Here is a 25,361-nt window from a genome sequence, read left to right on the forward strand (position 1 = left end):
GTCACAGGAAACTTGAGTGATGGTCAAGAAAAGGAAAGGGGTTAAGAAGCCAGTGCAGAGTACCCCTGTGGCCATCCCACTCAAGAATAGGTATATCACTTTGGATACTGTTGGGGGAGGGGGGGGTTTGACCTAACAGAGGAAAGTCACAGAGGTAAGGTCTCTGGCATTGAATCTGCTTCTGTGCCTCAAAAGGGAAAGGGGGAGAGGAGGCATACTGTGATGATACAGGATTTGTTAGTTAGGGGAATGGACAAGAGGTTCTGTGGGCAAGAATGAGATTCTCAATCGGTATGTTGCCTCCTTGGTGCCAGGGCCCAGGACATCTGGAATCTAGTCTTCAGCATTCTTAAGTGGGAGGGTGAACAGCCAGAAGTCATGGTTCATGTAGGTACCAATGGCATGGGTAGGATGAGTGATGAGGTTCTGCATTGAGAGTTCAAGGAGTTAGGTGCTAAGTTAAAGGTCAGGGCATCCAGGGTTATGATCTCAGGATTGCTACCCATGCCACATGCTAATGAAGCCAGCACTAGGAAGGTTATACAGTTTAATACGTGGCTAAGAAGTCATGTAGAAGGGAAGGCATAAGATTTTTGGATCATTGGGCTCTCTTCCAAGGAAGGAGGGGCCTGTACAGAAGGAGTGGTTTGCATCTGAACTGGAGGGGGATTAATATCCTAGTGGGAAGGTTTGCTAATGCTGTACGGTGGGGTTTAAACTAGAGTTGCAGAGGGATGTGTGTACATAATAAAGAACTTCAGTTCCCAGTGTGCAATGTTAGTGGTTCACCCAAAGTGGAAGTGACGTTGGTGAACTGGGAGCATCCACGAAAGTGTGGGGCTGGAAGCCACAACTGTCTCCTGTTAAAAATGTGTTAGGGTTAAAGAACAAACATAGCAGTAGGTAAAGGATCATCTTTGGAAAGATCAATAGGCCGGTGCTGCAGGTATTCCATTTGAGGAGTTATGCCTCTTACTCATTCTGTAGCCTCTGCCTCATCTCCTGGGTGAACCCATATTTTACAAACACAAGAGATTCTGCAGTTGCTGGAAATCCAGAGCAACTCACACAAAATGGTGGAGGAACTCCGCAGATCAGGCAACATCTTTGTAGAGAAATGAACAGTCGATGTTTTGGACAGAGACCCTTCATCAGCATGTGCTGATATACTTCATATCCTCAAAGGTTTTCAGAGTAGGATGGTAAAAAAAACAACCAGAATACTTTCTGTACTTTGTTGCACTCCTAACCTTAAAAAAGAGAACATATGTTGCCTGTTATGGGTGGATTAATCACCAGATGCCATAGATTTATAGATTTAAATTAGTGACCAAAGAAGACCATAAGACATAGAAGCAGAATTAGGCCATTTGTCCCATCAAGTCTACTCCGTCATTCAATCATGGCTGATCATTTTTTCCCCATCCTCAGCCTCACTCACTGGCCTCCTCCTCGTAACCTTTGATACCATGGCCAATCAAGAACCTATCAATCTCCACCTTAACCCAATGACCTGGCATCCACAGCTGCTTCTGGTAACAAATTCCACAAATTCACCACCCTCTAGCTGAAGAAATTTCTACACATCCCTGTTTTAATGGACGCCCCTCTATCCTGAGGCTGTGCCCTCTTATTCTAGACTCCCCCACCATAGGAAACATCCTTTCCACATCTACTCTGTCTGGGACTTTCAACATTCCAAAGACTTCAATGAGATTCTCCCTCATCCTTCTAAATTCCAGAAAGTACAGGCCCAGAGACATCAAACATTCCTCATATGATAACCCTTTCATTCCTGGAATCAATCTTGTGAACCTCCTCTGAACCCTCTCCATACCAGCACATCTTTTCTTAGATAAGGAGCACAAAACTGTTCACAGTACTCAAGGTGAGGCCTCACCAGTGCCTTATAAAGCCTCAGCATCACATCCCTGCTCTTTACTCTAGACCTCTTGCAATGAATGCTAATATTGCTTTGGCCTTCCTCACCACCAGCTCAACCTGCAAGTTAACCTCTTGGGTGTTCTGCACAAGGATTCCTAGGGTGGGGTCAAAAACCTCTCTAAGTTCAAAGTTGAAGTAAATTTTATTATCAGTGTACATATATGTCATCATATGCAAATCTGAGATTGATTTTCCTGTGGGTATACTCAGCAAATCTATAGAATATTAACAATAACAGGATTAATGAAAGATCAAGTAGAGCAGAGAAGACAACAAACTGTGCAAATGCAAATATAAATAAATAGCAATGAATAATGAGAACATGAAATAACAAGATAAAGAGTCCTTAAAGTGAGACCATTGGTTGTGGGAACATCTCAATAAATGGATGGAGTTATCCTCTTTTGTTCAGGAGCCTGATGGTTGAGGAGTAGTAACTGTTCTTGAACCTGATGGTGCAGGTCCTGAGGCTCTTGTAGCTTCAACCTGATGGCAGGAGTGAGAAATGAGCGTGGCCTGGGTGCTGAGGATCTTTGATGATGGATGCTGCTTTCCTACGACAACATTTCATGTAGATGAGCTCAACGGACAGGAAGGCTTTACCCATGATGTACTGGGCCAAATCCACTACCTTCTTTAGGATTTTCCAATCACAAGCATTGGTGTTCATTGATAAGATGAATAGCCAATGTTTTTTTCTCCCCCTAAAATTGTGCTGTTCATAGCCAGAGGGCATAGTTTAATGTGAAGGGGGTTGGGGAAAAGATTTAAAGGGGACTTCAGGGGCAGGTTTTTTTGTAAATGGATTAAGGTGACAGAAGAAGTGGTAGAGGCAGGTAGAATTAAAAGACATTTGGAGGGATACACTGATAGGAAAGATTCAGAAGGAAATGGGACAAACACAGGCAAATGGGACTGGCTCAGTTGGGCAACTTCGTCTCTTTGCCGTTCCACTGTCAGGCTGAAGGTACCACAGTACAAGAACAAGGACTGTTAGGCTGGGTAACAGCTTCTCCACCAGGCTGTGAGACAGCTGAGCACTCTGTTACCACCCAGTATACATTCTTTGTGACAGCGCTGTAAGTTCAAAGTAAATTTATTATCAAAGTACATATATGTTACCATGTACAACCCTGAGATTCATTGTCTTGAATACTCAAAAATCCATCGTGGAGTAACAACTATAACAGAATCAGTGAAAGACCTCACCAGCCTGGGCGTTCAACCATGTGCAAAGAACAACAAATTGTGCAAATACAAAAAGAAAGAAATAACCATAATAAATAAATAAGCATAACCTGGGTGGTGGGGGTCCCTGATAATGAGGCATTATACTGTTGCTTATTTAACTATATACTATACTGTACATGTACTTTATGCCAACATGTCCATCTACAGAACACTTTTTATTTATCTGCTAATATTATTTCAATAATATTAACAGATAAATTTTAATACTATTTTATTGGTTGCATGGGATGTATATATACTGAGTTTTGCACCTTGGTCTCAGAGGAACGTAGTTTCATTGAGCTGTATACATGTGTATGGTTGAATGACAATAAACTTGAACTTAAACTTGAACTTGGTCTACACAGAAAGGTTGGGCCGAGGGGCTTGATTCTTTGCTGAATAGCTCTGACTCTCAGGAGTTATCAGGGCATGGACCGATAGATTTTTCTTACTGAGAACTGCTTTGAAAACAGCACTAAAGCCCCACCACCCTTGGTCAGAGTGCATTCATTTGAAAGTTGTCGGGAGCTGATTATGTGAGGGTTTTTTTTATAATGGATAGTTGGACAGGACCTGAAGAGGTTGCAAACACAAGAGATTCTTCAGATGCTGGAAATCCACAGCAACACATACAAAATGCTGGAGCACCTCAGCAGGTTCAGTAGCACCTATACCTACCTACTGCCTACTATGCCACTGACATTTAGGGCAGCAATGAAAGTCCTCCATCTCTGGTGATGGTCAAGACTTTCTTCATCGCATCAGTAGTTTGGTCTTCACTACTGTCAGTCGTGCAAGTTCTGGGTGGAGACTCAGGAGACTCAGATATAGAAGGAATCTTTGTTGCTGTTTTCATAACAGTTTTGTTTGACTAGTCAGGGTTGTTAGTCTTGAGCTGAAACCTCGAACCTGGAGGACCGGTGGAACACTTCTCGTCTGCCCTCTACCCTTAACTTGTTTGGCATGTGTGACCCCAGCAAGAGCCAAAGCATAAAGCCCTGACTCCAGCCAATATAGCTCTCAGGGTCATTGAGACAGGTAAGCCTCCAAACCAGGACAAGGTTGTGGTCCTCTTATCGAAGGCAGCGTCCATGGAGCGGATTTAAAAAAGTCAGACATTGTGCCAAGACTCAGCCTCTGGAGCAGTTGCAGTTATGAGACTGAAATGTAAGTAATCTGAAGAGCTAGCACAGGTACAACAAGAATACCTATTTCAACAAATCCCACAGAATGGGCAAAGTGCATAACCAAACATTGACAGGAAATACTAAATGCAATTAAAGAAAGATCTTATGCAAACTTTTAAAAATTAGAACAAAGCCAGGAATGGCAGTTTTAAGCCTAGTGAGTGACAAACCCATCCTTGGCAAAAACGCATCGTTTCAACATTTAATCAAACACATCATTTTGCAGAGCAGAATTTGATGGGCCAAATGGCCTGATTCTGCCCCTATATCTTATTCCCTTAAGAGTAACACACACGAAATACTGGAGGAACTCAGCAGGTCAGGCAACATCTATGGAGCGGAATAAAGAGTCGAGGTTTCTGGCCCAGACCTACCATCAGGACTGGAAAAGTTGCACTTGTGAGACCAAAGTGCAAGTAATCTGTCCTGATGAAGGGTCTCAGCCTGAAAAGTAGACTGTTTATCCACTTCTATAGATGCTGCCTAATCTGCCAAGTTCCTCCAGCATTTTGTGCCTGTTCCTCTGGATTTCCAGCATCTGCAGATCCTCTTGTCTCTATCATTTCCTCCATACATTTTCTCCCCTTTTAGCAAGGGAGGGAAGTTATTGACTGTATTGATAAAAAAAAACACGATGTCACGCTACATATTTGGCCTGTTAGATATCATGGGCTTGGAGAGTAGAGTCGCCCGGGAGGAGGTCAGGTCCCTCGGGAGTAGTGACAGTGTTTACATGTGCAGGATATTTTGGAGGCTGCAGCGATCCCGCGAAGGGGGCCTCTTTATTCGTGTCGTTCTTGAGAGTGAACAGTGCCTAGAGTTGGCTTGTGATCAGACACATCGTGGATTCGGGGTGTGGGGCCAGTTTACTCAAGAGAGAACCACTGACCGGGACTCAATGTCTTGGAGAGCGTGAGTGGGGAATGAGCTCTCTCTGACCAGTGATGGCGGGGCTTTATTGCTGCCTTCGAGGCAGTTCGAGGTAAGAAAAAAAAGTTGTTTTATTTTCTTTTAAAGAGGTTGAAAATGTTGTTTATATTGTGCGGGAACAGAAGGTTTCTCCGCAAGTCAGCGTGAGTCACAGATACCCAGTAATAATTTAGTAGCAGAGGAACGACTTTTACAGCACGGAAGATTTCTCTGAACAATGAACTTATTGAAAGAAAATTTTCTGGTTAAAACGTAAAATTTTCTTTTTGTGGATGGTTTTGGGTCATGACAGTGATATTTGAGTTTAATTTGCTTCTGCTGTACCGGGAAGGCGATGGGAAGAGTCGGCGTTGCTTTAAACTTGCGGCCATAATATTCAGACAGTAACAACGAGTGTCCCGTTCACTGGGAATCCTTTATCACCGGCCTCTCGCTGGTCTCACACTTTCTGAAGTTTAAATCAGTAACTCATAATGGACACTGACTTGGATGTGGAACATGGATCACTTTCGAGGCGCCGCTTGTCCTACAGCCCGTCTCACTGACTACTATAATAAAGCGAAGCGTTCAGCGAATTTTTACAGGATAATTATTCACTCAAGGAAGTTTTCGCTGCATATTTTTTTTGTGGCGGGAGAGATAACATTAATTTTAATAAGAACAACCAGCCCTGCAGAGACGATAAACTGCCTGCTCAGATAGAATGCAAAAGCCAAGAATCCTGTTTATTATTAATTAAGAGGATTTAAAAACGAGAACGCTGGCCCTCAGTTATCGATTCACTGGGACAATTAAGAGTTGCTCTCTCAGGAAGTGATGACTTTACAAGCCGACTACTGACCCAGGGTTATCAAGCATCCTGGAGGAGAAGGAGCGTGTGAAGGCGCAGACTGCGTGCTGGTTGCAAAGGGTGAGAAATGCCCAGATACCACCCAGCTAACTACGCCAACAGATCACAATTGAAACTCAAGTCAACGGTTCCTACCGTCTTCCGATCTCACTGGTTATCCTGAATGTTTCTGGAATTCCCCCTCTCAAAGTGTCATTTAGAGCGTAAAAACATAGCAACGGAGTTAGGCCATTCGGCCCGTCGAGTCTGTTCCTGCATTCGATCGTGGATGATTTATTATCCCTCTCATGCATTCATGGTCTTTATTCTTTATGTTTCTGATAGAGAGTTGGATAGGTACATGGATGGGAGGGGTATGGAGGGCTGTGGTCCAAGTGCAGGTAGATGGGACTAGGCGTGGACTAGATGGGCCCATAAGCCTGTTTCTGTTCACTTTCTGACTATGTATTTCTAGCCTCAGTTCACCATGGATTCTACTTATATTTCTTGCTGCCCCAGTACACCTACTTACTACTTACTGCCCAGTACGCCACTGGTGTTTAAGGCAACTTTGGAAGTTCTCTGACATAGCTCTCTGGATCATTGGGGCATGCAAGCCTCCAAACCCAGTGACAAGTTTGGTGTCCTCTTAGAGGTGCCTCAGTACAGTGGCCAACATAATCAAAGACCCCACCCACCTCAGATTTCTCTCCTTTCCCCTCAGGCAGAAGATACCAAAAACCTGAAAGCACATATCACCACACTCAAGGACAGCTTCTACCCGGCTGTTGTAAGGCTACTGAATGGGTTCCCAAGTATCATAAAATGGATTCTTGACCCCACAGTGTATCTTGTTAGGACCTTGCACCTTATCGTTTATCTGCTCTGCATTTTCTAGGTTTGTGCCCCCTTGTACTGCCTCAATGCACTGTTGTAATTAGATAATCCATATGGATAGCATGCAATACCAAGATTTCACTGTCCCTTGGTCCATGTGACAATAATAAACTAATTTACCATAAAGCACATTGCAGTCAATAAAGTATGCCGAACTGGGGTGGCACAGTAGCGTAGTGGTTAGCACAATGCTTTACAGTATCAACAACCTGGGGTTCAATGCCCTCCACTGCCTATAAGGAGTTTATCCATTCTTCCCATAATCATGTGGGTTTCTGTGGGTTGCTCCGGTTTCCTCCCACAATCCAAAGACCCACCATTTGGTAGGTTAATTGGTCATTGTAATTGGTCCTGCGATTAGGCTAGGGTTGCTGGGGCTGCACACCTCAAGGTGCTGGAAGGGCCGAGTCTGTGCTATATCTCAATAAATCACTAAATAGATCATTTAGCTGAAGATACCTAATTCATTCTGCCTGCAAGTGTTCCTCTCCCTCCGCTGCCCGCATATTCTCATGCCTATTTAAGATCCCCTTAAATGCCTCTGTTGTATCTGCCTCCATTACCACCCCTGGCTGCACATTCTAAGCACTTACCACTCTGTGTAAAACAAAACTTGCCCTCACAAATCTCTTTTGAACTTACCCCACTCACCTTAGGTATATACCCTCTAGTTTTAGACATCATGACCCTGGGGAAAAGATACCAGCTGCCTTCTCTGTCTATGAATCCCATGACTTAATAACATTTCTGTCAGGAAGTTGACAACGTTAATGTGGGAGCTGCAGACCCTGCTACATGTGGGGCAGGGGGTAGTTAATGAGTGGGTGGACATCATGTAAAATAAATCCTATGTATCTTTGGCCAACTTTTCGCTTGGTCTATACATCCTCCCCTTGTCAAGATTTGGAGTGTCATTGCCTTTCCGATGCCTCTTCTCCATTTTGAATGATCACAGTCCAGGGGCTCATGTGAGTCAGTACGGATGTTGTATTTATTTCAAGAAAACCTTTGAGAAAATCATAGAACAAAACGTTCAAACATTCAATTATCAAAGTATGTATGCAGTATACAACTTTTAGATTATTCTTCTCCAGATAGCCACGAAACAAAAACAAGATCAGAACTATAGTTTACATGCTAATCGTTAATAAAAAAATTTCATTAAAAGGCTTTGAGTAAAAGCAGACTCCTGAAAGAACATCATTAGTTTCACTACCCCTCCCCGCTTGACCCTGAAGAGAGAGACTGAACTCCAGACAGTTCTTTAGACTATTAAAATTCCTCACCAGAACTTCAATACAATCTTGTTCATTTCAGTTTATCTGGTGGCCAGATGAGTTTCTGTTGGGTGGTTTAGACTTGTTTTCTTATTGGGACAAGGAGATTCCCAAAGTCAACCCAAGAACACAGAGCATCTCCAACTGACAGCAGACTGACCCTGGAGCAGAGCACATGACCTGCCTGTTGGGAGTCAGGCACATAACTGCTTGAATTACCATCTTTCTACTAATTAGTTTTCAATGAACAAACATTTCTTGCCACCAGCACTGAACAGCTGGTGTTCTCTTCCTGGAACTTTCCTGCTGGTTTGATATGAGCAGAATTTCAGAATAAAGATGCTGTTAGGTTTTACAGTGTTTAGTCTGAATCAGAATCTGATTTAATATCACTGACATATAGTATGTTATAAAATTTGTTTTGTAGCAGCAGTACTTTGCAAAACAATATCATAAAATTATAAACTACAGTTTTATATATATGTGTGTGTGAAAATTAAGTAAGTAGTGAAAAAAGAACAAAAAACAGTGAAGTGGTGTCCATGGGTTGATTGGCCATTCAGAAATCTGATGGCAGAGGAAAAAAAGCTGTTCCTGAAACATTGAGTGCATCTTCAGTCTCCTGTTCCTCCTCGTTGATGGTAATAATGATAAGAGGACAAGTCCTGGGTGATGAGATCCTTAATGATGGATGCTGCCTTTTTGAAGCATCATCTTTTGAAGGTGTCCTGGATGCAGGGGAGGCTAGTGTCCATGATGAAGATGGCTGAGTTTACAACTTTCTGCAGTTCTTTATGATCCTGTGCAGTGCCTTCTCCATACCAGATGGTGATGTAGCCAGTCAGAATGGTCTCCACAGTCTGGTTAATGATGATGTAGAGAGGAAGCATTGAAGCTTAATAATAAATGAGACACAGGTAAAGATAATCTTTCAGATTTAATCTTTAACTTGCAAAGTATCTCATCTACAACCAATCCCACTGAAGTAAAAAGAATGAAGTCATATAAATTTATCAGAAATGCATTCAACAGTGAGTGGAGAAAGTTCACTGTGAACACTATCAACAGGGTCGGTTGTGAAGTTAGGAGCTGTGTACTTACTTACTGCTTGTTACGTTACTGGCGTTTAGGGCAGCAATGAAGGTCCGCCATCTCTAGCAGTATTCAAGGTTTCCTTAATCATGTCAATAACTTCCTCATGGTTTTCTCTACTGTCAGTCATGTAAGTCCATTGTGGAGACTCAAGAATACCTTCAAACTCAGATGTAGAAGGATTCTTCATTGCTGTTTCTGTAAAAATTTTGTTTTACCAGTCAATGTTGTTAGCTGAACCCCCGAACCTGGAGGACCAGTGGACCATTCTTAGTGTGGTCTCTACCCTTTGACCTGTTTGGCATGGGTGACCCTACCAAGAGCCAAAGTATAAAGTCCTGACTCCAGTCTACATAGCTCTCTTGGTCATTGAGATATGAAAGCCTCTAAACCACAACAAGGTGTGGTCCTCTTGGAGGAATTCAATATTTAGTGGATGCCTTAAATATTGTCATAAATGTTTGCTGGCCACATGTGAGATGGTTCATAGTAAAAATGGATTCTGTATTTGTGAGCGGATAACTTCATTCACAACAACACTCTTGATTCCACGATCCATGGCCTCACTCTTAAAGACTCTACAGCTCATGTTCTCTATACTTGTTGATATTTTTTTATTATTATTATTATTGTTGTATTTTTATTTTTCTCAACTGAAACTGGTAAACCTGAGGTACAGACTTAGCCAAGCACACTTGTTTCTCAATTACTGTGAACTTTCAGACTAATCTAGTGGTGTTTAATATTGTGGCTTTCTGGAGATTTGCATACCTATTGCTGTGTAGGCCTAATTGTTTAATGCTACTCTGTAGTGACGATGGGATGATGCCAGTTGCAGATATTACAATTGGGACAATGTAAACCATGTTCATATTCCATAGTCTTTCAATTTCCTCTTTTATTTCAGCATATTTCTAGTGATTTTCACTTATTTCTGTATGTTATGTGTGTTTGGAATGGCTATGTCCATTAAGTAAGTTGTTCTTGCTTGTTAGTCTGTAATATTATATCCAGATGGTTATTAAAAATCAAGGGGTTCGCAAACTATGCCATGGACCAATGCTATTAGCAAAGGGTCCATAGACCCTAGGTTGGGAACTCCTGTTGTAGATGATCCTATCTGTAATAGTAGATCGTTCATAATATAATTTGTATGACTCCGACTCTAAAACTGGATCAGGCTTGCATTATAGTAGGGTATTCAAACTTTTATAAGTTTGAATTTTAAAGCATGATTTTAATGAATGAAGTTTGTTACTTGATTATGCGTGTGTAAGTAATCAGATGAAGTTAAACTGTTGCAGGATCCTGAAATGTGTTGGATTGTTTCTGGTTTCTCTTCATATTTTCTGCAATTGTTGTCTGACATTGTTGGCATTTTATTATGTATTTTTGATCATTTTTTTGTGTGAACCACCTGGCCCTGCATTGCCACAAGGAACCCCCCTCTGTTTCTGGGAAGAGTTCTACAACTCTGAGCAGATGTTCAACACTTCCTTGTCAACCTCTAGTCTACTCAAATCGTAAGGATGTCTTCCATGTGGATTCATGCTTCCCCACTGGGTAACTTTTTCTTCTGTAGTGATCATTTCTTCATTTTTCTGGGTTGTGCTTTCTTTTAAGTTTAATGGTACGTTTTTTTTAAAATGAAAATTGCATATGCTTGCATGGAATGCTGCATCCTGTTTTTATTGATAAAAGTATATCTGATTCTGATATCCTTAGTAGTTTTATATGACTGTGTGTAAATGTTTTATGTTTGTTATTCCGTTCCCCCCTTCTGTCTTAGGTAATGTTAATCTAAATACATTTGAATGTACATAATGTTTTCTGAAATTTGTCATTTCAGTTCTTATTTTTCTTTGTGAATTTTCCAGATCGGTTTCAGACCAAGATATTATGCTAAAAGACTATGTTAATATGGGACTAGCGAGTGTTGCATTTCTTATATTTTAACCATTGAGCTCTGTTTGGCAGATATTCTTAAGCCTTGAAGTAAATTGTCAAACTTTTTCCCTTTATCACACTATGATCTATTTTCTTCCTTGTTCATATCCCAGATACTTATATGTATTATATTCATCCACTTGTTGTAATGTATCCTTCTGCACTGTTCTACTAGCACTTTTCTTTGTTTTAACGTTCAGCACTTATCTAGTCCAGAGTTCAGGTTTATATCTTTAGAAAATAGTTCTACTATTTGAATTTATTGTTTTAGCTTTACTGATAAAGGAACGTTCAATTTCAAATCGTCCATGTACTGAAGGTATATCAAGGAGTAATTTGTTTGTGTATCTCTGATATGATCCCTATTTTCATCTGATTCAATAAACTAAAGAGGGAGTTTAAAGCTAGACAAAACCACAGTGTGCTCAGAGAGTCACACTGGAAAATATCTCTGTTTATTTTGAAAATGGTTTTTTTTTTGGTTTTTTTTGGAAGGGGTGACTATATTACTCCAGTACAATGTCATAGGAATTTCACAAGTATTGGGTGTAGTTTATAGATATTCAGAGCTTCTATTAACCATTATTATTATTATTACTATTATTAGTTTCTTTATTTTTGTATTTGCACAGCTTGTAGTCTTTTGCATATTGTTTGTTTGCATTTATTGTGTGTGGTTATTCATTTTTTCTTTCCTGTTTCTTTGTATCTACTGCGAATGCCACAAGAAAATGACATTTTAAATTTGCTTTGAATTTTGAACTTCGAGCATAAGAGCTACAGATACCATTGTTGAGCTTCTGGTCTGCCCCACTGCAGTGAAAGATGTTTTTATCTCATTGATGAACACTGATATGGATTTGAGATAGCGACTTGACTTTGCCTTTTTCCCCTTCGTGGAGAGACCTTGTTCAGATAAACACAGTGAATGTTAGCTAAGAACTTCAGGTTAATTGATAAGTTTCTCAAGAATGCATCTATATATCTATTTCTTTGGCTTTACATCTCGAAGATGGACACCGGGATAAGTCACACAAAATTCCAGTGGAACTCAGCACGTCAGGCTGCGTCAATGGAAAGGAATAAACAGTCGACATTTCAAGCCAAAACCCTTCGTTAGAACTCATTGCAGGGTTTTGGCCCAAAATGTCAACTGTTTATTCCTCTCCATAGATGCTGCCTGAACTGCTGAGTTCCTCCAGCATTTTGTGTGTGCTACTCTGGATTTCGAGCATCTGCAGAATCTCTTGTGTTCTGGAATAATTCATCTTGCTTTCATACATTCAATGAGAATGAAGGGTTCATTTCTTGGCAACCACCAGGTTAAATCATGACACCTACTCCTTCCCACATCTTCTGCCCTTCTGCATCACTGTCTGGTATGGAGGAGCTACTGCACAAGACCGAAAGAAGCTGCAGAAGGTTATAAATCTAGTCAGCTCCATCTTGGGCACTAGCCTACAAAGTACCCAGGACATCTTTAGGGAACGTCGTCTTAGAAAGGCAGCGCCAATTATTAAGGACCTCTAGCACCCAGGGCATGCCCCTTTCTCACTGTTACCATCAGGTAGGAGATACAGAAACCTGAAGGCACACTCTCAGCAGTTCAGGAACAGCTTCTTTCCTTCTGCCATCCGATTCCTAAATGGACATTGAATCTTTGGACACTACCTCACTTTTTTACTATACAGTATTTCTGTTTTTGCACATTTTAAATAATCTATTCAAAATACATAATTTACTTTTTTATTTATTATTATGTTTTATTTATTATTACTTTTTTTTCTGTCTCTGCTAGATTATGTATTGCATTGAACTGCTGCTGTAAGCTAACAAATTTCACGTCACATGCCGGTGATAATAAACCTGATTCTGATTCTGATACACCGATTGACCACATTTGATTCGATCATTTGACCCCTTGAGCCTGCCCTGCCATTTGATCATGGCTGATTTACTTTCCCTGTCAATCACATAGACTGTGACACCCTAACTAATCAAGAATCTATCAATTTCCGATTTAAATACATCCAGTGACTTGTCCTACACAGCCATCTGTGGCAATGAATTTCACAGATTCGCCACCTTCTATCTACAGAAATTGCACCTCATCTCTCTTCTGATTGCTTCCATTTTTGCATATTAGACTGCTTCCATTGCTTTGTGTGTTTGTACAGATAATGCACCTTCAGCTTTTGAAATATGTAAATTCTATATCTTGAGGGAAAGCTGGCCTGAAAGACGGCTCTATCGGGTGCAGTCTTTCATTGATTCTATCATGGTCATTTGATTTATTGAGTATACCTGGTGTCATCTACTGTATCTACTTTGCTGATAAATTAACTTTTGAACTGTATGAAGTTTTTAAGGGGCTTTTAATTCTTTTCTTCCCATTTTGTTTATTATAAATGATAAAACAAAATTTCAGATATCAGCATGTGCTGGACAACAAATGGATGGCTGAGGTCCAGACATAGAATGATCCAGTTCCGGGGAGGTCATAAAGGAGACACAAAGGGGACTACAGATGCTGAATTCTAGAACAATGTACACACAGTAATGGAGGCACTCAGCAGCTTAAGCAGCATCTGTGGACAGGACTGAATTATAACATTTCAGGGCAAGACTCAGCTCCCATTAAATACACATTTCCCTTAATTCCTCATTAATCCCATATATTTGGACCAGGCAGAATAACAGTTTGGCTCAGATTTGATGGGCCGAAGAGCCTGTTTCTGTGCTGCAGTGATCTGTGACTCTTGATGAAGTGAGTTGACCCAAAACATTGACTGTTTATTCCCCTCCATAAATGCTGCCCGTGATGCTGAGTTTTGTGTGTTACTTACAGGAGGTCGAAGTACCTATGAAAAGGACCCAACACACCTCCAAGCATTTATTGAAATGTTTTTTAACCTTCTCCCAGTGACCACATGAGCTTCCCCTGGCTGCTCCAGTTTCCCCCCACATCCCAAAAACTTGTGGACCGAAGGGGCTGCTTCTGGGCCATGTCTCTCTGATTATGACCTAGTCCATCACGGGGAAAGCCCTTCCCACCACTGAGCACATCTACATGAAGCGCTGTCACTGGAAAGCAACATCCGTCATCATTGACCCTCACCACTCAGGACATGCTACTGCCATCAGGAAGAACATACAGGAGCCTCAGGACTCACACCACCATGTTCAGGAACAACCTCACAACCATCAGGCTCTTGAACCAAAGGGGCTAACTTCACTCAACTTCACTTGCCCCATCATTGAAATGTTCCCGCAACCAATTGACTCACTTTCAGGGGCTCTTCATCTCACTTTCTCAATATTCTTTGTTTATTTATTTATTTATTTATGTTTCTTTTTGTATTTTCACATTTTGTTGGCCTCTGCACTCTGGCTGAACACCCTAGTTTGTGTGGTCTTCGTAAATTGATTGAGTTTGCCCACAAGGTAATTAATCACAGGGTTGTATTCGTGACATATATGTACTTTGATAATAAATTACTTTGAACTTTGTGCGTTGTACTTTAATTTCCAAATATAATTAAATTTACTTTGTTACATTTATTGGGATTGAACTGTTTTATATAATTTATATAATCACACTCAAAGCCCAGTTGAAGATATATTTTAACTGATAAACTGAAAAATCACACTCAAAGCTCAGCTGAATATATATTTTTTAAATTATGTTTTTGCTAATAAAACTCCTTCACAATAATACATATCAGGCATGCAAAGTTTACAGCTTTCATTCATATTGCTATGAAAATGCTGCATTTGGCTTTTTAAAATAGTGCAGGCAGCTAATAAACCCTAGTCCTTTGTGGGATGCCCTGCTCAGTGACAGGCTGGTGGTAAATTTGAAAAAAAACATAACATGTTGAATGTACTTATCACCAATTTCAATTCAGTTGCACTTTAAGGGGCTTATAAATTTATTCAGAATTTGATTGTGTTTTTATGTAACAAAATTGCTCATTTAATAAAGATAAACTAAAAATAAAAAAAAAAATACAAACCCAGTGCCTGGCCAAGCACTGATCATTTTCAATGAATCTTCATCTCATGATTTTGATATTTATTGCTTTTATTATTATTATTATTATTTCTTTTTCTCTTTTTTTTGTACTTGAACAACTTACTGTCTTTTACATTGGCTGTTTGTCCATTCTGTTGGGGAGGTTTTCATTGATTCTACTGTGTTTCTTGTATTTACTGTGAATGCCCGCAAAAAATAAATCTCAGTGCTGTGTTTTGTGACATATATGCACTTTGATAATAAATTCACTTTGAACTTTGAATACATAAGGCAACTGATCAGCACTACTTGTAAATATAATTGATTAGATGAAGTTTAAAATCATGCTGGCTGAGTATTCATGAGGATTTTACCGTAATCTTTACTCTGTTTGGAAAGCCTACTCTTAGACAGTGTGACGATCCCTGGAAAGGGCTTAAAGACTTGAGTGCTCTGTGCCACCCTGTGCCTGTAGTATAAACAGGGAGCCTGCACTTTTCTATTTTATTTGAAAGCTATCATAATTCAATTGTGCTTGAGATATTGACGTACAAGAATTGTAATAACTCCGACACTGAGCTAACTTAAATTTCCCATATTTGGGGTTGGAATAGTTGTGGCAGTTTTCCCCCGTAGCTGAGTGCAGGAGTTGAAATATTATACTGCAGTCGTACAAGATGTTGGTGACACTGAACTTGGAGTGGTTGCCCCGTTATAGGAAAGAATCACTTTATAGAAGTGTTTCAGCCCGAAACGTCGTCACTACCTTCTCCCATAGATGCTGTCTGGCCTGCTGAGTTCTGCCAGCATTTTGTGTTTTTTCCCCCACTTTATTATTTATTTATTTAGAGATCCAGCAGATTAACAGGCATTTCAGGTCCAATGAGCCCATGCCACTAGCTACACCCATGTGACTGATTAATCTACCAACCGGTACGTTTGAGGGATATAGACAGGGTGGCTGCATACTGTCTTCTTCCAGGAAGAGGCACTAAAAACTGAAGGACAGAATTGAGAGAGAAAAGATCTAAAAGGGACCAGAGATGTGACTTTTTCATTCAGAGGGAGGTGAATACTGTATGTGGAATGAGCTGCCAGAGAAGGTGATTAAGGTAAGTACAATAATAACATTGGAAAGACTTTACATGAGAAGGAGGGATTTAAAGGGATATGGTACAAATGCAAGCGAAGAGATCATTTCAAACGAGGTTGAAGCAACGTCAGATGCACGATAATTCTGGCAGGGCTTGGAAGACATTACTTACTACAAAATGAAGCACAGTAGTATGAATGGCCGGAAGTTTCACTACCAGATGAGCTCATTGCCTTCTATACCCGCTTTCAAGGGGAGAATACGACTACAGCTGTGAAGATCCCTGCTGCACCTGATGACCCTGTGATCTCTGTCTCAGAGGCCAATGTTAGGCTGTCTTTAAAGAGAGTGAACCCTTGCAAGGCAAAAGGTCCCAATGGAGTACCTGGGGTAAGACTCTGAAAACCTGTGCCAACCAAATAGTGGGAGTATTCAAGGACATTTTCAACCTCCCACTGCTACGGGCAGAAGTTCCCACTTGCTTCAAAAAGGCAACAATTATACCAGTGCCAAAGAAGAATAATGTGAGCTGCCTTAATGACTATCGCCCAGTAGCACTCACATCAACAGTGATGAAATGCTTTGAGAGGTTGTTCATGACTAGACTGAACTCCTGCCTCAGCAAGGACCTGGACCCATTGCAATTTGCCCATCGCCACAATAGGTCAATAACAGATGCAATCTCAATGGCTCCACACGCAGCTTTAGACCACCTGGACAACTGAAACACCTATGTTGTTCATTGACTATAGCTCAGCATTTAATACTATCATTCCTACAATCCTGATTGAGAAGTTGCAGAACCTGGGCCTCTGTATCTCCCTCTACAGTTGGATCCTCAACTTCCTAACCGGAAGACCACAATTTGTGCGGATTGGTGATAACATCTCCTCCTCGCTGACGATCAACACCGGTGCACCTCAGGGGTGTGTGCTTAGCCCACTGCTCTACTCTCTGTATACACATGACTGTGTGGCTAGGATAGCTCAAATACCATCTAAATTTGCTGACGATACAACCATTGTTGGTAGAGCCTCAGGTGGTGACGAGAGGGCGTACAGGAGTGAGGTATGCCAACTAGTGGAGTGGTGCTGCAGCAACAATCTAGCACTCAACGTCAGTAAGACGAAAGAGCTGATTGTGGACTTCGGGAAGGGTAAGACAAAGGAACACATACCAATCCTCATAGAGGGATCAGAAGTGGAGAGAGTGAGCAGTTTCAAGTTCCTGAGTATCAAGATCTCTGAGGATCTAACCTGGTCTCAATATATAGATGCAGTTATAAAGAAGGCAAGACATCAGCTATACTTTATTAGGAGTTTGAAGATATTTGGTTTGTCAACAAGTACACTCGAAAACTTTATAGATGTATCGTGGAGAGCATTCTGAAAGGATGCATCACTGTCTAGTACGAAGGGGCTACTTCACAGGACTGGAAGAAGCTGCAGAGGGTTGTAAATTTAGTCAGCTCCATCTTGGGTACTAGCCTACAAAGTACCCAGGACATCTTCAAGGAGCGGTGTTTCAGAAAGGCAGCATCCATTATTAAGGACCTCCAGCACCCAGGGCATGCCCCTTTCTCAGTGTTACCATCAGTTAGGAGGTACAGAAGCCTGAGAGCACACTCTCAACGATTCAGGAACAGCTTCTTCCCCCTGCCATCTGATTCCCAAATGGACATTGAACCCCTTGGACGCTTTTCTTTTAATGTATAGTATTTCAGTTTTTTGCACTATTTTTAATCTACTCAATATACTTATACTGTATATAGTATACTGAATAAGATTTACTTATTTATTATTATTTTTTCTTCTATTTTACGTATTGCATTGAACTGCTGCTGCTAAGTTAACAAATTACACATCACATGCCGGTGATAATAAACCTGATTCTGATTCTGAAATGGGATTAGCTTGGTGAGCACCATGGATAGCATGGACATGTTGGGCTGAAGGGCTTTTCCACTGCCGTTTTTTTACTTTGATTCTCTAATTGTAATAATGTCACAAATGCTGTGGCTGAATAATCCTTGGCAAGTTAACTAGCATGTAGTTGTGAGGAAGTCCTTCCAAGTTGCTTTCCAAATTTTTCTGCCTGATATACCATACTTTCCTTTGGCTAACCTCTCTAATCTGCTCCTGTGGAATTCCTTCACAGGAATTCCATTTACGTTCATTCTATCCTCCCTGAACAGTCCCGAACATTTTCCAGAAATCGCGGTTTTCAACCTGGTGTTGACTGACCCCTCGGTTAATGGTAGGGGTCCATGGCGTAACAGAGGTTGGGAACCCTTGGGTCAGACACACTCATCAATTTCACATGCCAAATGTTTCCTTACATCCCATCTCATTGTGACATTACAGATGAGACAACCAGGCTCTCTGTCTAAGCACCTCCTCAGTTTTGACAAGCATTCAAACCTGAAGGGTAATATTATAGATAGACCTACAGCACCAGGGTCATAAACAGTTATTACCCCTCAGCCATCAGACTCTTGAACCACAGAGCTTAACATCACTCAACATCACTCACTCTAACACTGAAATGTTCCCACAGCCTATGAACTCACTTTCGATGACTCTTCATCTCATGTTCTCAATATTTATTGCTTATTTATTTATTTTTGTTAACTTGTTTATTTCTCTTTTTGTATTTGCAGTTTGTTGTCCTTTGCACATTGGTTGTTTGTCCGTCTTGTGTGCGATTTTTCATTGATTCTGTTGTTGTATTTACTGTGAATGCTCACAAGAAAATGAACCTCAGGGTTGTATATGGTGATTTATATGCACTTTGATAATGCATTTACTTCGAACTTTCAACACTGAGTCTCCATTTCTCTAATCTCCAGTGTTGTACCTGATATCACATTCTCTCCCATGTTTTAATGTTGGAGTCAGTTTAAGTAAACCCAAACATTTAGATCATGTTGCAACAAAACTTCAATTAATTATTTCAGTATCCAATCCCTCAATGAAGTTCACAAATCTTGCTTTTACTTTTTTTTATATTCTGGAGCATGCTGAGGTAATCTCTGCGTAGGAATTTCCTTTTTCTCTGCACAGCATTTCAGAAGTCAGCCAAGGGTAAACCAGCTGTACTCTATTACACATTTATAAACATTTGATGTACTCAGCCACAGTGTAAAATAAAATAAAGATGTCTACATATATGACATATATCATGTCCTTCACACACACACAAGTATATACATAGAGATTCATGTGCACAAACACATACATACATACATATATATATGTGCATACCCACACAAATACTCACGTATGCATATTCACATACAAACATGTGGCAACACAGCAGAGTTGTGGTTAACACAATGTTTTACAATGCCAGGGATTGCAATCGGGCTTCAATTCCTGCCGCTGTAAGGAGTTTGTACTTTCTCCCCATGACCATGTGAGTTTCCTCCGGGTGCTCTGATTTCCACCCACAGTCCAAAATGTGCAAGTTAGGATTAGTAAGGTGTGGAGATGCTCTGTTGGCAAATACAAATACAAATACTTTATTGTCACCAAACAATTGATACTAGAGCGTACGATCATCACAGTGATATTTGTTTCTGCGCTTCGCACTCCCTGAAGTACAAATCAAAGTAAATATAATAAAAATTTAAAATATAAATCATAATTAGAAAATAGAAAAGGGAAAGTACGGTAGTGCAAGTCAGGTCCAGATATTTGAAAGGTACGGCACCAGAAGAATAGCGATATTTGTGGGCTGCCCCAGCACATCCTCAGACTGTGTTGGCCATAGACGCGAAAGGTGTATTTCACTGTATGTTTTGCTGTACATATATGTGATAAGTAAAACTTATCTTCAGTCTTCACTCACACACCCTCTCTCTCTCTCTCTCTCTCGCTCTCCCTCTCTCTCTCCCCTCCCCCCCTCTCTCTCTCTCTCCCCCCCTCTCGCTCTCTCCCCCTCCCTCCCTCTCTCCCTCCCGGAGCATGTGTCAGAATATAAAAAGTTGTGGATACAGCCCAGCCGGTCCATCTCAGGTAAAGTCCACCCCGCCCACCATTGAGAACATCTACACGGAGTCCTGTCTCAGGAAAGCAGGACTCCCACCAACCAGCTCATGCTCTCTTCCCACTGCTGCCATCAAGAAGAAGACAATGGAGCCACAGGATGCACACCACCAGGTTCAGAAACAGTTACTATCCCCCAGCCATTAGGCTCTTGAACCCGAGTGGATAACTTCACTCAATGTCATTCAGCACAATACTGAATTGTTCACACAACCAATGGACTCACTTTCAAAAACTCTTCACCTCATGATCTCATTATCTATTGCTTATTATTTATTATTTTTTTCTTTTGTATTTGTAGTTTGTTGCCTGTCCACTGTTTATGCAGTTTTTCAGTGATTGGATTGTGTTTCTTTGCATTAACTGTGAATGCCCGCTAAAAATGAATCTCAGTGTTCCATGTGGTGACATACAAGTACTTTGATAAGTTTACTTTGAACTTTGTACATGCTCAACCATGTAATATTGAGACTTTCCCCCTCTGCCAAAGGATTGTGAATTTTTGGAATTCTCTACTCCAAAGAGCTGTGGAGGAGGAGTCAATGAATGGATTTAAGGCTCAGAACGATATCAGAGCAATTAAGGTTTATGGGCATCAAAGAGGAAAATGGGATCAATAACAATGTTCAGATCAACCACAATTAAAGTTCAAAGTTCAAAGTAAATTTATTATCGAAGTACATATATATCACCATGTACTGTAGTATATATCACAGTAAATACAAAGATACACAATAGAATCAATGAAAAAATGCATGTAACAAGACAAACAACCAATATGCAAAAGACAATGAACTGTGCAAATACAAAAATAACTAAAGAATTAAATAATAACAATAATGATTATGATGATGATATTAATAATAATAAGCAATAAATATTGAGAACCTGAGATGAGGAATCCATAGAAGTGTGTATAGGTTGTGGGAACAGTTCAGTGATGGAGTGAGTGAAATTGAGTAAAGTTGTCCCTTCTGGTAAAGAGCCTGGTGATTGAGGGGTGATAACTGCTCTTGCAGTGGGACAGCATGGCCAAATTCTTCGGCTTGTGTTCCTTAGTCTGTATTGTATGTACAAAGACACGGTACTATATTACAATAGTTATTAAACTTCATAAGTAATCTGCTGTCTGTAGAGGTGACCTGAGATCTTAAAAGACTCTTTATAAATGTGATTTTCTTCCTTTCTCACAAAGAGACAATGAAACATTCAAAGCAAAACTACTTCAGACAGTGAAACGTTCAGTTCAGAATCAGGTTTAATATTACTGGCATATGTCGTGAAATTTGCTGTTTTGCAGCAGCAGTACATTGCAATATAGAGTTAATATATTAAAAATAAATTAAATTAGTGCAAAAAGAGAGGGGAAAAATAGTGAGATAGTGTTCAAGGGTTTATTGTCTGTTCAGAAATCCAATGTTGGAGGGAAGACACAGTTCCTGTCTGTTGAGTGTGTGTTTTCAGGCTCCTGTACCTCTTCCTTGAGGTTAGCAATGAGAAGAGGGCATGTCCTGGGTGATTGGCATCTTTAATGATGTATTCCGCCTTTTTGAGGCATCACCTTTTAAAGATGACCTGGCTGAGGAGGCAAGTGCCCGTGATGGGTCCTAGGATATAGGAGCAGAATTAGGCCATTTGGTCCATCGAGTCTGCTCTATAATTTTGTCACGGCTGATCCACTTTTCTATTCAGCCCCAATCTCCTGCCTTCTCCTTGTGTCCCTTCATGCCCTGACCAATCAAAAATATATCAAGCTCTGCCTTAAAAATACATAAAGACTTGGCTTCCACAGCTGCCTGTGGCAATAAATTCCACAGATTCACCACTCTTTGCATAAAGAAATTCTTCCTCATCTCTGTTTTGTAAGGACTCCCCTCTATTTGAGGCTCCCTCCATAGGAAACTTCCCTTCCACATCCACTCTGTCAAGATATTTGCCATTCGACAGGTCACCTCTCATTCTTCAAATTTCCAGTGAATACAGGACCTGAGCCATCAATCAGCCTTCATATGACAAATCGTTTAATCCTGCTATCAGTTTTGTGAACTTCCTTTAAACCCTGTCCAGTTTCAGCACATGCTTTCTAAGATAAGAGGCCTAAGCTGCACATAGTACTCTGAGTGAGGCCTTACCAGTGCTTTATAAAGTCTCAACCTTACATCCTTGCTTTTATATTTTAGTCCTCCTGAAATGAAAGCTAGCATCGCATTTTCCTCCCCCCTCCCCCCCCCCCCTCCACAGACTCAACCTGGAAGTTAACCTTTGGGGATCCCTGTAGAAGGACTCCTAAATCTCTTTGCACCTCAGATTTCCGTACTTTTTCTCCATTTAGAAAATAGTCAACCTTTTCATTTTTTTGCCAAGGTGCATGACCATACATTTCCCAAAACTGTATTCCATCTGCCACTTCTTTGCCCATTCTCCTAATCTAAGTCCTTCTATAGCTTCCTTTTTTCTCAAAACTACCTGCCTCTCCACCTATCCTTGTATTGACTGCAAACTTTGCAACAAAGCCTACAATTTCATCATCCAAGTTATTGACATATAACGTAAAATGAACCAGTCCCAAGACAGACCCTTGTGGAACACCACTAGTCACTGGCAGCCAACCAGAAAAGGCATTGTTTATCCCCACACTTTGCCTCCTGCCAATCAGTCACCTCTTTATCCATGGTAGAATATTTGCTGTAATGCCATGCGCTTGTAACTTGTTAAGCAGCCTCATGTGTGGCACCTTTTCAAGGGCCTTCTGAAAATCCAAGTACACAACATCAACTGATTCTGCTTTGTCTATCCTGCTTGTTATTTTTTCAAAGGATTTGTCAGGCAAGATTTTCCCTTGAGGAAAACATGCTGACAATGGCCTATTTTATCATGTGCCTCCAAGTACTCTGAAACTACATTCTTAACAATCGACTCCAACACCTTCCCAACCACTGAGGTCAGACTAACTGGCCTTTCTTCTGCCTCTCTTCCTTCTTGAAGTGTAGAGTGACATTTGCAATTTCCCAGTCTTCCAGAACCGTTCCAGAATCTGGTAATCCTTGTAAGATCATTATTAATGCCTCCATTATCTCTTCAGCAGCCTCTTTCAGAACCCTGGGGTGTACACCATCTGGTTCAGGTGACTTATCTACCATCAGACTTTTCTGTTTCGCAAGAAGCTTCTCTCTAGTAATGGTAATTTCATACACTTCATGACCCCTGACACCTGGACCTTCCACCATACTGCTGGTGTCTTCCACAGTGAACACTGATGCAAAATACTTCTTCAGTTCATCCGTCATTTCCTTGTTCCCCCAGTTACTATGTCTGATGTTCTTGATTAGTCAGAGCATCAAAGATTACAGGAAGAAGGCAGGAGAATGGGGTTGAGAGGGATAATAAATCAGCCATGATGGAATGGCAGAGCAGTCTCCATAGGGTGAATTGCTTAATTCTGCCCATGTCTTATGGTCTTATTTTCTTAATTCCAAAGGACATGAGTGAACCAGTTGAGTTTTATATGACAAAGTAACTTCTTTCTGACAGCAACTATCTGTATTTATACAGCACACTTAACTATCCTTAGGTACAATTAGACAAAACTCTCTGAACTGGATATTGAGATTGGAGGTTAAAGACTTTAATGAGCGTTATAAAGGAGATGATAGCCCTTTTCTCGCCTTGTTTGTGCAGCTTCAGAGCTGTGTGTCAGACATGGCTAGAAGCAGCACTGTATTGGCTCTCTTCCTGTTTACCCTGTATACTTCGGACTTTAGATATAACACTGAGTCATGTCATCTGCAGAAATTCTCTAATGACTCAGCAATAGTTAGGAGGATGAAGGGAGAGCATGAGGATAAATACAGGGCCCTGGTGGAGGATTTGTCCAATGGTGCAAGCTGAATCATCTGCAGCTCATCATCAGTAAGACAAAGGAGATGGTGATGGACTTTAGGAAAACTAAGCCTGCACAGCTCCCTGTTACTATTGATGGTGAGTACCTGGGAGGGGAAAAGGATGACAGTCTTGAGTGGAGCATGAACACAGAGGCTGTGTACAAGAAGGGCCAGAGTCACCTCTACAACCTGAGGATACCGATCTCTTTGGAGTTTGCAGGCCACTCCTTCACATATTCTACCTGTCTGTTGTCACCAGTACAGTCTTCTATGTGGTGGTGTGCTGGGGCAATGGCATTAGCACGGGTGATGCCAATAGGCTCAATAAACTGATTAGAGAGGCTGGCTGTTATAGGAGTCAAACTGGACACACTGGTGGAGGCTGTGATAGAACAAAGGAGCCTACAGAAAATCCTGGCAATTCTGGACAATGTTTCTCACTCTCTGCATGCCAGCTTGGCTGAACAGAGGAGCACTTCTAGTAATAGATTAAGACAACGGCGCTGCTCCAAAGAGAGCTACATGGGGTCATTCTTACCCTCAGCCATTAGGCTCTATAATGAATCAACCCATCTTGTGGCACAATGGGTGGCATTTTTACCATTTCCATAGCATTTGACCGTTTTTTACAAGGCTGGGTTGCTAGCTCAACACAGATGGGAAGTGCGCAAGGAGCCAGCCGAATTCGAACTCTGGGCCATTCGCCTTGAAGTCCGGTGCTGATGCCACTACACTACCAGCCAGCTAAATGTTTTAAATTTAGCTGAATTTAAATTTCCAAGCGATGACAATGAGAATTGAATGTATATTGCTGGCTACTCGATCACTACCCTATTAACCTCAGGCACAATTTTATCACAGCAGGAGGCACAGACCCCAGCCTGGCCAAGATTTAAATTAACAGAGAGTGACACACACAGAATGCTGCAGGAACTCAGCAGGTCAGGCAGCATCTTTGGAAATGAATAAAATGTTGACATTTCAGGCCAA

The 25,361-nt window shown here is 41.0% G+C and overlaps 1 protein-coding gene across 4 annotated transcripts in view; it reads left to right on the forward strand.

Moving 5' to 3' along the window:
- Positions 1-25,361, forward strand: part of LOC140734164 (uncharacterized) — a 140,659-nt gene that overhangs the window by 47,824 nt on the left and 67,474 nt on the right. Inside the window, exon 1 of one of the 4 annotated variants that reach the window (XM_073057792.1) lies at positions 5,130-5,346. The exons of 1 other annotated variant lie outside the window; for it this stretch is intronic. In XM_073057792.1, the coding sequence (XP_072913893.1) occupies positions 5,309-5,346 (38 nt within the window). In that variant the 5' untranslated portion in view covers positions 5,130-5,308. Of the gene's footprint in view, positions 1-5,129; positions 5,347-10,855; positions 10,953-25,361 lie in introns of those variants that run through there. 2 more of the 4 variants (XM_073057791.1, XM_073057794.1) reach the window with 2 other exon arrangements.

Source organism: Hemitrygon akajei, chromosome 10 (assembly GCF_048418815.1).
Source record: "Hemitrygon akajei chromosome 10, sHemAka1.3, whole genome shotgun sequence".
In the NCBI taxonomy this organism is placed as follows: domain Eukaryota; kingdom Metazoa; phylum Chordata; class Chondrichthyes; order Myliobatiformes; family Dasyatidae; genus Hemitrygon; species Hemitrygon akajei.